The sequence below is a fragment of the Corapipo altera genome, unplaced genomic scaffold (assembly GCF_003945725.1).
Source record: "Corapipo altera isolate COAL_440 unplaced genomic scaffold, ASM394572v1 24b, whole genome shotgun sequence".
NCBI classification, from domain to species: Eukaryota; Metazoa; Chordata; class Aves; order Passeriformes; family Pipridae; genus Corapipo; species Corapipo altera.
Window position 1 is genome coordinate 11,686,057 of NW_020884888.1, and position 13,884 is coordinate 11,699,940.

At 35.7% G+C, this 13,884-nt stretch overlaps 1 protein-coding gene across 1 annotated transcript in view; it reads right to left on the reverse strand.

Annotated features, from left to right (window-relative positions):
• Window positions 1-759: 759 nt before the first annotated feature.
• ABCA13 (ATP binding cassette subfamily A member 13) overlaps window positions 760-13,884 on the reverse strand; it is a 172,296-nt gene continuing 159,171 nt past the window's right edge. The window contains exons 53-55 of the mRNA XM_027643860.1: window positions 4,186-4,291; window positions 3,186-3,323; window positions 760-1,679 (exon numbers count right to left, since the gene is read on the reverse strand). Coding sequence (XP_027499661.1) covers window positions 1,590-1,679; window positions 3,186-3,323; window positions 4,186-4,291 — 334 coding nt within the window. The 3' untranslated portion in view covers window positions 760-1,589. The remainder of the gene's footprint in view (window positions 1,680-3,185; window positions 3,324-4,185; window positions 4,292-13,884) is intronic.

Here is a 13,884-nt window from a genome sequence, read left to right on the forward strand (position 1 = left end):
CTGGTATTTCTGCCAGGATGGTGGCTGTTGGGCCTTAATGGTTCTTAGGTGCTTTGGATCTTGAGGAGCCTGGCAGAGTTCTGATGTTATGCAGCAGACTGTGTATACCAAGCCATTCTAATGATAAAGCAGTTTCATATGCTTTCATATGCTTCATATGCACTAACTCTGACCCATATGTACATGCAGATAAAGCCTGTAAATCTTCAGGTTTTTATTTATTTTTCAAGGATTTAATTTCACCTTTATAGAAATAGGCAAAATGAATTTCTGACTTTAAAAAGCATAATGGGCCAAAACCACAGCAACAAATCAAGCCTCAATAAACAGTCATCTGAGTGAGCTTGCAAAGCCTAAAACACAAATATGTGTTTTTTAATATTTCATCATTGTACAGCAGGGAATTATAGCAGCAGCACTGCAAAACTCGCCATTTAAAATCAAATTCTTCCATCTCCAAGTACATTTTCTTCTTCCCTGCCCACCGAAAATCGTATTGTAGCAATTAACTTCTAAGTCACTTGTTCTTCAATTTCAACTCTTTGACAGTGTAGTCCAATAAAAGTGGCATCAGCTAACTTCACAGGAGACTTAAAGGCTTGTTTTGGATGAGGCAGCCATTTACTACAAAAAAAATTTTATATTTTTTTTTCTTATAGCACAACATGCAAGGAGTTTTTATGCATTAAGTGTTCACTTCTTTTACAGAAGTATAGGTTGAAGGCTGTGCCCTTGTCTGAAGTATCCAGCATCATAATATATTTATTGAGAAGTTTATTGATCAATGTCTGAATGTTTATCTTATTTCCTTTAACATTTCCATTAAACATTCTTCTCTTTTTGACATTTTTTTTTGAAAAAAAATATGAGAAAAACAAAATAGGTCATTAAAATATACTTGAGAATACTTCCAGCAGCAACCCACAGGCATAAGGGAAAACTGATTGTCAAGTATGATCTATAGAAACTTGTTAAATGTACTTAAGATAACTGGGAGGCAGACTAGTACACTAATAACCTCTTTAACATAAAGTCTTATGGAATACAGTGCATCCTTTATACAATAAAAAGGCTAATTTAGCATGTCACAACACAGAGCTGAATTAATAGGGAAGCCAAAAGGCTCTCAATTTGTGTTATTAAATACAAATATTGGGTGACAGCCTAGCTACTACTATCATTCTATGGTTTTTTCTTGACTTGTCATGTAAAAATTAGATATTAAATGTGCATGCAAAAGAGTACTGTACCCAAATGAATGCAGTCACCACAAAAAAAAATCTACTATGCACTGACATTTCAGATCATTTTTTTCCTCTGCATTAATTAGGCCATTTATATTTTAAGATTCCAGTTAATTTTTACCTTTTGTCAGATTTTTAGTCTGCATATAACAAGTTTCTTGTTTAACCAAGAACTGGTACCATTCCTTCTGGTCTTCAAATGCAAATTCACCCCTGCTTCTATTATTTGTTTCTCATACACAAATTGTTCACAGTTGAAAAATTATTGCATGTAACTTGTGTGTATATGTGCACAAAGACATATAACACATATATGTGCTGCTGAAGCTTTATCCTGTTCTGAGCCTAGGGTGCAAGGTGGTCATGATGCTCAACAGGAGATCCTGGTGAAGAATGTGAGACTCTTTGCTGCTGTGTAGCAAAATTAATGAATACCTGTAAGACATGAGAAAAAGTAGGATTTTCAAAATAATAGTACTCGAATTTAATCTTTGGGGACATAGGCAATGATATTTTTCAGTTTCTTTCCTAAGCTTTTGCTTATTAATTAATTACTTATGTTGAGGGAACCCATCTAGAGATATGTTTTGTAAACTAGAAATAATCCCTCTTCACCTCTCCAGCTAAAACAAGGGTTAATAAATTATAAAAATAGTGGTAAAATGTGTTATTGAGATATGAAAATTATTTTTTATTGCTACACAAGTTAGTGTGAAACAACAGTTTTAATTGCCTTTGAAATGACATAGCTAAAGAAGCCAAATCTGTTGTTTCTGTCAATAACCATCACAGATAAGGGTCCAAATATTTCAAGGTGAAAACACACTTCTGAAAATTGCAGTGATGATTGAACAACTAATGTGTCTCCTTGAGTGGTTGTTTGTTTGTGGGTTTTTTTAACAGATCTTACTACAGAAAGGCTTGTTTTCTTTTTAATCACACAATTATTTGACAGCAAGGAATGTAGAGGGAAAGGGCTATTTTTTATTCAAATGGTCCTATTCATATGCAAACAAACTCAGGGTGCATGTTTGTTACAGGGGAGGACTATTTTCCTGTTTAAAACTGATACTCAGTTAGTCAGGGAGAGAAAGCAAGGGTGGGTGACTGAGGTGATGCATCATCATGAATAATGGAGGAAGTAAGCTTGAGTGAACAATGCCTGAACAATCAACAAACTGTAATTGCCTAAGTGAGTCCATTCAGGGAATAGATAATTTACAAACAGTTAGTAGATCAGTACAGATAAGTTCTTCAATGAAGTACTTCAATAATGATTTGCACATGGGAAAAAGGAACAAGTTCACACCACTTACAAAACCAGTATTTTGACTATATGTGACTCTCATGTAGTATGCATACCAAGAAGTTGTATGTGAAGATGCTGTAACACATCATGATCACCCAGAAAACCCATCCTTGCCATCAATGTGTTCTTCTCTTTATCAAAATGGGGTTTCACAGTCTTTAGTGTGGAATCTCTTCTATCTACTTGTACACTTAAAAGCCTCAAAAGAAAATGTTCTGAAAATTTAAGGTTTACCACGATTTACAGAGACTGGTTCAGCCTTTTCGAGGACACCGGTAAGATCCCAACTCTTGGACTGTGGAGGTGGCAGTTCACAGTCTCGCTTTTTCATGCCACACATCTAAATGTATCTAAGCACAGATTATGTTTGTGCACACTACATGTGACTTACTGTGATGCTACTACTGTGCTCACCTCCAGTGCGAAAGAAATATAAAAGCAGAAATTACTGTGTGACCTGAGATGGCTTGGAACTGCTGGCTTATTGCATATATTTGGGTATCCTAGCAAATAACAGATTATTCTACTACATCAATAACTGCTGTATGCAGCATGTTTAGACCAAAAAAAAAAAAAAAAAGGGGGGGGGGGGGGGGGGCATGGGAAGAAAAGAAAGAAAAATAATAAAATACCTGCTCTAATGTAGTTTGGCTAATGGAATAGTGCTTGATTTGGAGAAAAACTTTGTGATTCTCTAGGACTCTGAAGAGCTCTGCTAAACATCCCTGACTTCGTGGTACGTGGTACTCAAGCAGATTGAGATGTTGTCCCTGAAAACAAGTAAAAATTATAAAAACAGATAAAAGTGAATGCACATCATTGCTTATAATTGGTCTAGCTACAATGGGCTCTTATTGCAGATTAACAGAGAAAATATGATCTTTTAAAAAAGAACATATGCATTGGTAGCACAAAGAACTGCTCATACTCAGAGCACAAATTTTGTGTGTGTTCTGAGATGGCACTTTGTTAATCTCATAAAAGATATAAAAATTTCGGACAATTTTAAGCTACAGGTTTTTCATCCAACAGACTACTGCTGTTACAATGCAGTCTGGGAAAAGGCTGAGCACAGAGCTGGCTGAGCACAGTACAGACTTATAAACATATACACAAACAGGTTCGTATCTAAGATAGTTGTTGTTAAAGTTTAAAATAAAAAATAAGAATTAATGGCCTTTCAGAGTTTTTCTTGAAATGCAATTGCTATAGGTCTTTTGTAAGGCTTTGTATTAAATCAAAGAATCTCAATAAAGGCTGAGACTTATCATTTCTGGACCATTTCAGAAAGAAATCAAAGCAAATACTCTGAGTAACTACACTGTAATCCTACTTCAGGAGAACACAAATGTGAGTTCAACTTCATCAATAATAAAAGCAAAAGGAAATTTTAGCTCAGAGAAAGAGTCTTTTTTTTACATTGCCTAAATGCCTGTTTGGAGTTGATTTAACCAGTATCACAAGTCAGATTTTTGTGAAATGTTTAAAAGAAAAATAAAAGGGATATTCATATGTACTCTTCCCAAGAAGATCAATATAACCAATCATGTAAATATCCAAACATGGATATACTGTTCTTACCAGCCCAAACTTAATCCTGCCACATGCTGCAACAGGGAGTTTTAGCTGTACCTTAAACTGTGTTCCAGGAAAGTGTAGTTGTAGGCAGTCCAAAATAATTCTTCGATAGCTTGTTTCTTTGCTAAGCCAAACCTTGACTGAATAACCGTCTCCAAACCTGAGAATGAGACACAAAAACATAAGTTCATTTGTCTACACTGTGAGGACAGGAAGAACATTTAGTTTAATTGATTTTCCTATGATTATGTCAAATTACATCATGTATGCCTACTGCATTATTGTGATTTTAGCATTACACTATTGAATAGTAGAATTTCAATGGAAAATTGTTAAATTAATGATAAGTGAAACAAAAAAAGTGTTATGCCTACATTTAAGTTACTACGAGATATTTCACTATCCAATACACCTGAATTTATATTGACTATGTTTTAATTGCTAAACTGCTTTGAGTCGTCAGCAAAAAGTGATGATTACCAATCACATATACAGAAGAAAACAAACAAAAAAAACTTTTCTAATGAGAAAAATGGGTATGTAGTTCTATTTTTCATATCTGTTAACAAAACTGCACATTCAAATGCAGATTTCATCAATGTGACTGCAACTAGGTTTTACAGATAAGCAAAGGCAAGTATAGGGATATTGAGGGAGGTGGAAAAGTTAACAAATTTTCTTTGGCTTTATGGCCATGCAATCTCTCAGAATACTTTAGGAAATGAACTTCTCTTTCTCAACACTCCCACATCCATCACTCCAGGATGACTTCCTTTTTTTCATTCTCCAGCTTTGTGATTACTCATTGCCAAATCCTTTACTCCAGTTGTTTGGTTTCTAGTGAGTACCCTCTGTAATACTCCTTTGTGCTAAAACCCTCCTCTCCCATGTCTTTTCTGTGTACAGCTTGTGAATCAGGGCAGCAGCTGGGTTAATTGGGTCTGACCTGTGTGAGGCACATTTTCACATGATCAAAGCAGAAGGATGTATCACAGCACGCAATATGATTGTGCCCTATTCCTATATATAAAAAGAAAAAGCTACAGATTATTGATCAAAAGGTAATAAAAGATAGAAAGAACTATTCTGCTATATATGTCCAGTTTAACCAGTGCCTGAGTGGCTCCCAGCAAAATATTTCACACGAAGCGCTACATGTTCGTCAACTATAAAAAATATATAGCAGTGTAAGTGATTTAACTTTTATCGTGTCGGATCTGAACCTCTGTTCTTATAAAGCAATAAAGTCTTCATTTATTTCAGAGCACTGCAAGTTTCCACGATGAAAAAGTCTATACTGCAGATTTTATTCTATTAAGAGTTTCACATGAGTTCAAAGTATCTTTTCCAAAGATTTCAGGCATCAATTCTAATTTTGTGTGTAGAATAAAACAGTAGTTGCTACAATTCAGGTACGACAATGGCAGATTCTGCATAAAAACTTGCACTGCATGAAAAGCCCCATTACAAATAAATTAGTATAGGGTTTTTTAACCTTTGGTTGGGGTTTTTTGTTTATTTTTTATTGCAGTCAAACGCAACCACTGAACTGCTTGAAATTGATTAAGAAGGAGCATTCCTGACACAGTGTCCTGTCTGTTGGTTCCTGAAGGATGCTACACAAATCAAATTGTATTGGGTCCAAGCTGCAGGGTACGAAATCTCTACTGGGCAGTGTAGCCTGACAGATGAACAGTGTTGTTACATCAAAGAGATCCAGAATAAGGTGGAATCCAAAGCAGTGTCTGGCAGATTTGCTTTGCAATGATTTACTAAGACATAAATAGATCTTTAATTACATGTTTTAAATGCATAACACCATCCCTGAAAAAATACATGTGACGATAAAAAAAGCTGTTACAAAGATTGATATAGTTGACAAGGGTATTCAATTTAGTTGACAGCTAACCTGAGGCAACATTTTACAAGAGATCATTGATTCTGATCAGTTTTCTGGCATTTCTATACGGCCACCATTGAATTATAGTTTGAAAAATGCTGGCTTATGGAGACATTCAACAGTCTCATAAAATGAAATTACTGTATGCAATGAAGTTTCCAAAGAAAAATAATCAAAATTCTGATCAACAAAGATGGAGAAGTCTGTGGAACTTTGGTTTAGTTCTAAATTGTGAATGATATAAACACCAGCATGACGATGATAAAAAGCTACAAAGGATTTTCCTCTTTTGGCTCGTCAAATCATGATGCTTCTATATCTAGATTTTATAATTCATTTTAATACAAGAGCTCCCCATATAAACTAAGTTGATCGGCAGTAAACATTTCCCCCTGCTATAATCAGCAAGCTGCTTTTGGTAGCACACTGAGGCAATGGAAATTGAGTTGACCATTTTTTTTTTGCTCTGTTTTATTATATTCAGACAATATAATTAGTTCAGAAACCGGAAGTGGAATTACAGAGAAAAGCACAATCTGGTTTGATTAGCACTGTTAGGGTCAAACTTTTAGCACCTGATAGTTCAAGATTAAGGAGGAAAACATTATCATTAAAATGGCATGAGTTGACCCAGGACACTCATTCAGCAGCCATCTGCTGCAAAATAATCATTGCCTTTTCAAAGCTATTCGACAAAGATATTTTCCACTCCCACGTTACTTTAACAACACCTACATTTGTGTACAAACACACACACAAAAACTCATATTCTGACAAAATAAAATATTTTTCCTCTCTCAATCCTTCCTCTTTTTCCTCAGTCAAACCAGTAGCTCAGGCTTGACTTTCCCCTTATTAGTGGGTCTGGGAGTATTACTTATTGACTCCCAGTTTTACCTGCTGAAAGGTCACCATGAGACTGAAACTAAAATCTAAATTCCCAAATCGGTTGTAAACTAATTAACTTAAGTATTTAACAACAGCATCAGCTGCAGAAGCATCAGCTGCAGAAGTATGAGCTTAGCATGGACTACAAAAATACACTTTTAATTTACATAGGTCTTCAAAATACCTGAGCCACTCAGATAACAAGGGAACTAAAGGAACATAAAATGGTAACAAGGAATGGAACAATTTCCATACCGGGAATTAGCAAATAGGCTAAAACTTTTCAGCATCAAAGAAAGATGACAGGTGGTTGAAAGGTGTTTTTAACAAGCTCAGAATCATGACTAAGCAGAGTAACTAAGAAAAAATTGTTCACTCTCCTATGTTTCTCATACAAGAGCAGGGAACATCAAATTAAATTATAGGAAACACAATGCCAAATCAGTAAGACGAAGCAATTTTCCTTACAGTACCTAGGGAAACTGCACACTCATCAACATGGGATGTGCTGGATGCCAGAACTTGACATGAGTTGAATAGGAGACTAGAGAAATTCATGATGGGGATGCATTAAAAGCACCTCTAGCTTAGGAAGCCACTAAGAAAGAAATTGCTGAAGGTGATTGAGCAATGTGGAAAAGTAACTGCATGTGCTTATCTTGTTCTTGTACTTTTTCCTCCTGGCTGCTGTCAGAGAGAGAATAGTGTGCTAGATAGGTCTTTGATCTGACCTTAGGGTTGTTTTGATATAAATATCACAAAGGTCAGCCTGGGCAAGTCACCCAAAAGGTTCCTCAGTTCTCAGAAGGGTTTTGCAGCCTCTGATAAAGTTCCACAGTCATACTGCCAGCAGTACAAAAATGGATTATGTAAGTTTACTTCAGATATGTGTCTACACAAGCCACAGTCATGGAATAAAGTGTAGCCAGATCTATACTGATGAGGAAGACTCCTAGATGCTTCCCTGGTGCTCTTTCTGGCCTTGCAAAGGGAATGGAAGCAGATTTAGTTGCCCAAAGTCTGAAAATTCTCATAAATATCAAGGGGAGTTACCACTTGGGGCAGAGCAAATTTTCAATATTCCCTTCTGTCCATTTCTGGGAGACCCTGGTTCAGAGGCTTGAATGGAGACAAGAAGAGATGTTGCTGAAACACAAATCCTTGCGGCCATACAGATGAGCCTACACTGGGCTGGTCGCAAAAGGGTCCCTAGAGGGGCTAACACAATGGGTTTTTTTGAAGCTTGACCCATGAAATCCTTTTTTTATGAAGGATAAAAACAGAAAGTACATTATCAGTGGACTTCTATTTAGAAAAAAAAAAAAAATCTGTGTTTTCATTTAAAAGCTCTAGGAGTTAGCTTGTCTACAAATTAACAAAACCACTGTTTTAACTTGCAGCAGGTCCAGAATGACCAGCTCATCAAATCTCAATCTTCCCAAATCCGATTTACCAACTCTTCTTTCCCGCAGTCAGAATTGCTGAACATAACCTCAGGAAATCAAGAACATGGCCCTATATCCTAAACTATGATGAATAAGAAAAGCATCTAATCACCCATATGCTTTTTTTCCACTAATCAAAGAGTATATTTCCTGGAGAATGTTGTGCTATATATAAACATCCAAAAATTACAGCTCCCAGAAAGTTTACTGGTAGAAATATAATGCGCATACTTTGTGTATGTACTAGTTTGATCAAAAGATTACTTCAAAATTACATTATTGGATAACAAAAATTAGTAAAGAGAACACTGGCACTTAATGTCTGCAAGAAACTGCATCTTTTAGAATATATACCATAAATTCCCAAAGAGGGAATAATTTGCTACTGTGCTGTTTGCCCCTCTGCTTTGGTTTGCATTCATTTACAGGCAGATATAGTTCTACTGTCCCTAAGAGAACAGAATCATGATATTGTTTAGGTTGGAATAGGCCCCATCTAGACAAGATAACTTGGTTACTCCAGTACGATTGCTGAAGCACAGGATCCAGATCCAGGTTATTCCTCTTACAGCCTTAGACACAAGCAGAGTTTACAAACAGAACTAAGCTTGAACAACATTGAAAACAAAACACTTTGAAAAACACTGAAAAATAAACAAAAATTGAAATGAAATTATCAAAACGAACACATCACAGTTTAAGATAATCTTATATCACACAATCTATTTAATTATTTCATCTATTAAGTAGCAGATAAAGGCAATACATAGGAATGAAAAAAATGTTATTAATTTTTAAATACTCATGGGGGTTTTTTTAAAAAAAGCTAAAATCAAATGCAAATACACTGTCACATGCAAAATATGATTTCCTTCTACAATTATTCAGAATCTCAACATTGCTGAACAGACAAATTTGATTAGTTGCAACAAACAAACAGACATAAATAAATTATAAAATCTCTCTTCTACCTACTAGTCATAGATTTTGTTTCATCATTTTTTAAGTGATCATTATTTTTCCAGGATAACGATAGGAGCAAGAAAACAGTTATTAAAACAATGAGTAAACTTGTTCTGGTATATTATACATGCACTATTTATTCACATATGCTCCAGGCTTTCATATCAAACCATCTAAAGGTAATTTCTGTATTCAATGATATCATGACCATAACAGTGACCGCCCCAGGTTATGAGCAGTGTAGGATACAACTTTGCTCTCTGAATGTAGGCTTGGAAGTTCTTAGCTATGATTTCCAAATATGTGGCAAAACCCTCAAAAAATCATGTTAATTGTTTATACATGTGCACACAAAATCTCTCTGCATATGAGTTTTTATATATGTATAAACATATACATATATATATGTATATCTGCAAATATAGGCAAGTACCAGGGATTTGTTACTCTTGCATTATTTATATATTATTTTCCCAGAGAAACAGGAGCAGCAACACTAATTCTGTGCAAAGCTGATGGTACAGCCTATAAAGAGCCCAAAGTGTTTCTTCAAAGCACCTTCTGGGGCTCAACAGTGAAAAAAAAAGAGTAAGTAACATTATTAATGGGTTGCTATCACTGGGTTTGAGTGTTCTGCTTTTTAATAACATAACAATCAGGATATTACACACTAAAATTTCTATTAAAAGGACCTTATCAACACCTCGAGGTCAAATTCTCAAGTTAAAAAGTGTTATCATGGAGACGAGCTGTGAAATTAAAATTTAAACCACTGGTATATTTACCTTATGTAATAAACTTTAAATACATGATCACATAACATCTAATCATGAATTCCCTATCATGAATGCCTTACAAGCTATGTACCCACTGAGACAAGTGGCTTTATTTACTGTAACACCTAGAAAATGTTGCAAATAAGATAGCAGATTGATGAGAAAAGGAAATAAAAAGGAAAGAAAGTGCTTCCCAGTTCTGGTATGTCCTGGGTAACTGATTTCTATTCTTTCATCCCCACACACCTGTGTGGTCTGTGATAACTCACTTAGACCACATTTCTCACGGCTGCTTCCTGTCTTGTTAGAGGCCCATCTTGAGACCTAGGGCTCCAGTGGGCAGGAGGAATTCTTAGTGCTTTCTGAAACACTAACAGCTAGAGCTGAATTTAACAGGCATTGTACTTTGAATGCAATGTTGAACAAATGGAAAACATTTAATCATAAACTGCTCAGATGGACTACCCTAACCCTTTAAATGAATAAGTACAGAGACACAATGCAGCATCCTGTTGAAAAAAATAGTCTAAAATGACAAAAAAATGCATTGTAATGCACATGTGCAGTGGGGCTGAATTAACATTGCACTAAGTTTTATGAGAGTGAAAAGATATTACTTATTTTTGAACTCTCAATCTGTGTGTTTTCAAAACTTTAAGAACTCTTTTCTTCAAAATTTCCTCTGGAAAGATAAACTAATAGCTATCTTGCATGATTACAGATCCACTGCCTTAACAGATTTCTCATGTACAAAAGAAATGTGTTTTCTAGGTAAGAATAACAAACATTATATTAATGTCTATATTTTATAGCATGTAAGAAACTTGCTGCTAGTATAGCAATTAATATGGTAACACTGTGTCCGCTGAAGGCTGAAACACTGATGAGATCTTTAAATTTAATCCTCTCTTTTCCATTTAAGAAATCTACATGTGTGAGTTTGAGGAAAGCAACAAAATTTTCTCAATCAACCTTTAAAAAAAAAGATAAAATATAAATAGTCTGCCAACATATTTTCCATTCTAACCCAGCTATAACAAATGGATTAATTGTTGTCTAATTTTATCAGATGGCTTGCTGATAAAATTTGAGCAAAGACTTGATGTGTGTCCAGCACCTGACAAATTGGTATGGGTTTTTCAAATATGAGAAGTCTGTCCAGATGGCCCTAGAATGAAGTATAGTATTCAAAACGTTGTTCCCAGAGAATTGGCCAGCTGTATCTAACATGAAAATGCTTCTCTGAATTTTTTAAAAAAGCATTAAGTATAATGGAGAATACTGGAGAGAGTATTTAAATGTAATCCATTCACAATTTAGAGTAATTGACTCATTTGGCAGGAGTCATCTGAAATTAGGCTTTAATGGGCACAACTGTTCACACATCAATCTCAGACAAACTATGACTAGAACTAAGATGCTAACTTTTTGGAAATTGCCACTCAGTTTGTTCTTCTAGCTACCACCTTTCTTGGCATTATTTAGAAATTTTCCACTGACAACAAAATGCCTTTCTAAAGTCTGGATCCCTTTCCCCACCCACGACGTGGGGCGGCGGCCCAGTTCTAGTTCCATTTCCATCTGAAGAACCATTGCAACGCCTTGAAGGATGGGGAAAGGGAACTCCAGGGGTTTTTCAGGGTTTTCTTCTGTCCGTGAGCCTGGAGGGGAGAGATGCTCCCCCTCTCTCCCCCCCGCACGTGGCTCCATGGCCGGCAGGGAGACAGGACACCGGGCGTGGAGAGGAGGCAAGAGAGTGTTTATTGTTGGGGATGTTACATTTATAGGGTTTAGGAGGATTCACAGAGTAACCAATTAGAAGTCTCAAGGGGCTTACAGGAACACCCAATCACAGGAAGGGGTTAACAAAGGCCAATGGGAAACACCTCAGGACACCTTCCCAGGACATTCCTGCATGGATAACATGGGGGGTGCTGGGAAGAAGAAGCATGTGTTTGCAAAAAGAGACCACCAAAAGCCATTTTAAGACATTTAAACAACAGTTTTTTCCTATATAATGCAGGTTTAGTGCCACACTAAAGGAGTCGAATTATTATTATTCTACTGAGAAGCATCTGAGGGTACCTTAAATCCATTTAAACACATATAAATGTAATCAGGGCTCAACAGTTGGGAGCAGAAAGACAAACACCTATATTTGTATCAAGAAGATATTTTTGGATGAGCATTTTGTAAAAGGCTTGAACGAGGGCTGGAAAATATGGACAAGTCTTACACATTAGAGGCAGAGTCACTTTTTGTATCCCTAAGAAGCTTTTATGTTTTACATTACCATCTTCCTGGAGTTCACCCATACCCTTCATAGCAGAATTTTGTACTGCCATCTGACAAAGCTGTACTCAGCCCAAGATTATGATCTTTCCCATCTGCCAAGGGCTGAAAGTGTAGCCAGAGAGAGAGAATTGAATCTTTGAACTTCCCACCAGAGCAAAGAAGCAAATTTAGCAGGACCCTAAAGAAGACCCATTAAGCCTTCATCACATATCCATCAAAAAGATGATCATAATCTGCACTTTACGTGATGGAATGGTGCTAAAGAATAAACAAATAAAACTATTTCCATCAAGACAGACAGAATTCACCAAGGGAGGAAGAAAGAATGTCATTTAGTGGATGTATCTACATTTAGAAGAGGAAAAAATTCTTGAGACGTACTAATATAATCATATGTAATATCAAAATAGGCTTCTATTGTTATTTCTTACAATACAGGACTCATTCTATCATAAATGAAAGCTGTATGAAAGTTTTCTTTGCTTTAAGTGTTCATACAGTGTTTAGACTTCTTTCCTTCTTGCAATCTTCAAAGGTAGATCAGGTCACTAGGTAATTGATTTTAAAATACTTGTTCAATTTGATTTGTAGAAACAAACTGAAGAGAGATATCAAGGATATCAAGAGCTGTTTATAAATAAGAACGTATTTAAAAAAACAAGCTGTAAAATCTAACAGAAAACCCCACAATAATCTACAACTGTGGTCCCTATTAATTTACCTTAGTAATATACATATTTATTTTAGCAGGCAAGAAAGGTACTAACCTAATTCATTTGCATACATAGCACACAAATACACCATCCAAACCCCAAATTTTTAGGATATCATAATGCAGATTAAATCAGATGCAACAAAATCAGTTATGCTTATGCTCTCCTTCACTTATATTGCTTCATGACATACTTGTTTTAAACAAAATACAAAAAGTGATGGGGTTTTTAATGCGAGATGGTGCATGGGACAAATATACTAGACAGTGTTAATTGCAGGAAACACTGAAACACCAGGAAAACATTAGAGAACATATGAGTGGAGGTGGCTGTTAAGAAAAGCAGTATTCTTCAGGTAGGTGTTTCCTAATAGGAGATTAGATTTAGCAATCTTTATGGTCTATCGCTTTAGAAGAGACAATGTTTTGCTCTGTATGGCAGTGAGAATGGTAGTGATATTAAAATGTAGGGAGGGAAGGAAAACGGGAAGGAAGGAGTAACCCAATATTCTCCAGAATCCTGGAAGATTTTCAGGATGTTCACAAGTGGACTGCAAAGTGAGAAAATGAAAATATTAAAATAATTTCAAGCTTATTTATTTCAATGGTTTTCTTTGGAGTAATAAGTAAAAGAATTCTGCTTGTCTATCCCTTTCCCATCTCATGTAGATGCAGAAATCTTCCATAAGGTATACAGTAGCATGTCTGTAAATTGTCTTCAAAGAAGTCTGAAACATTAATAACAGAGAAGGTACAATGTTTTTTAATCTCATA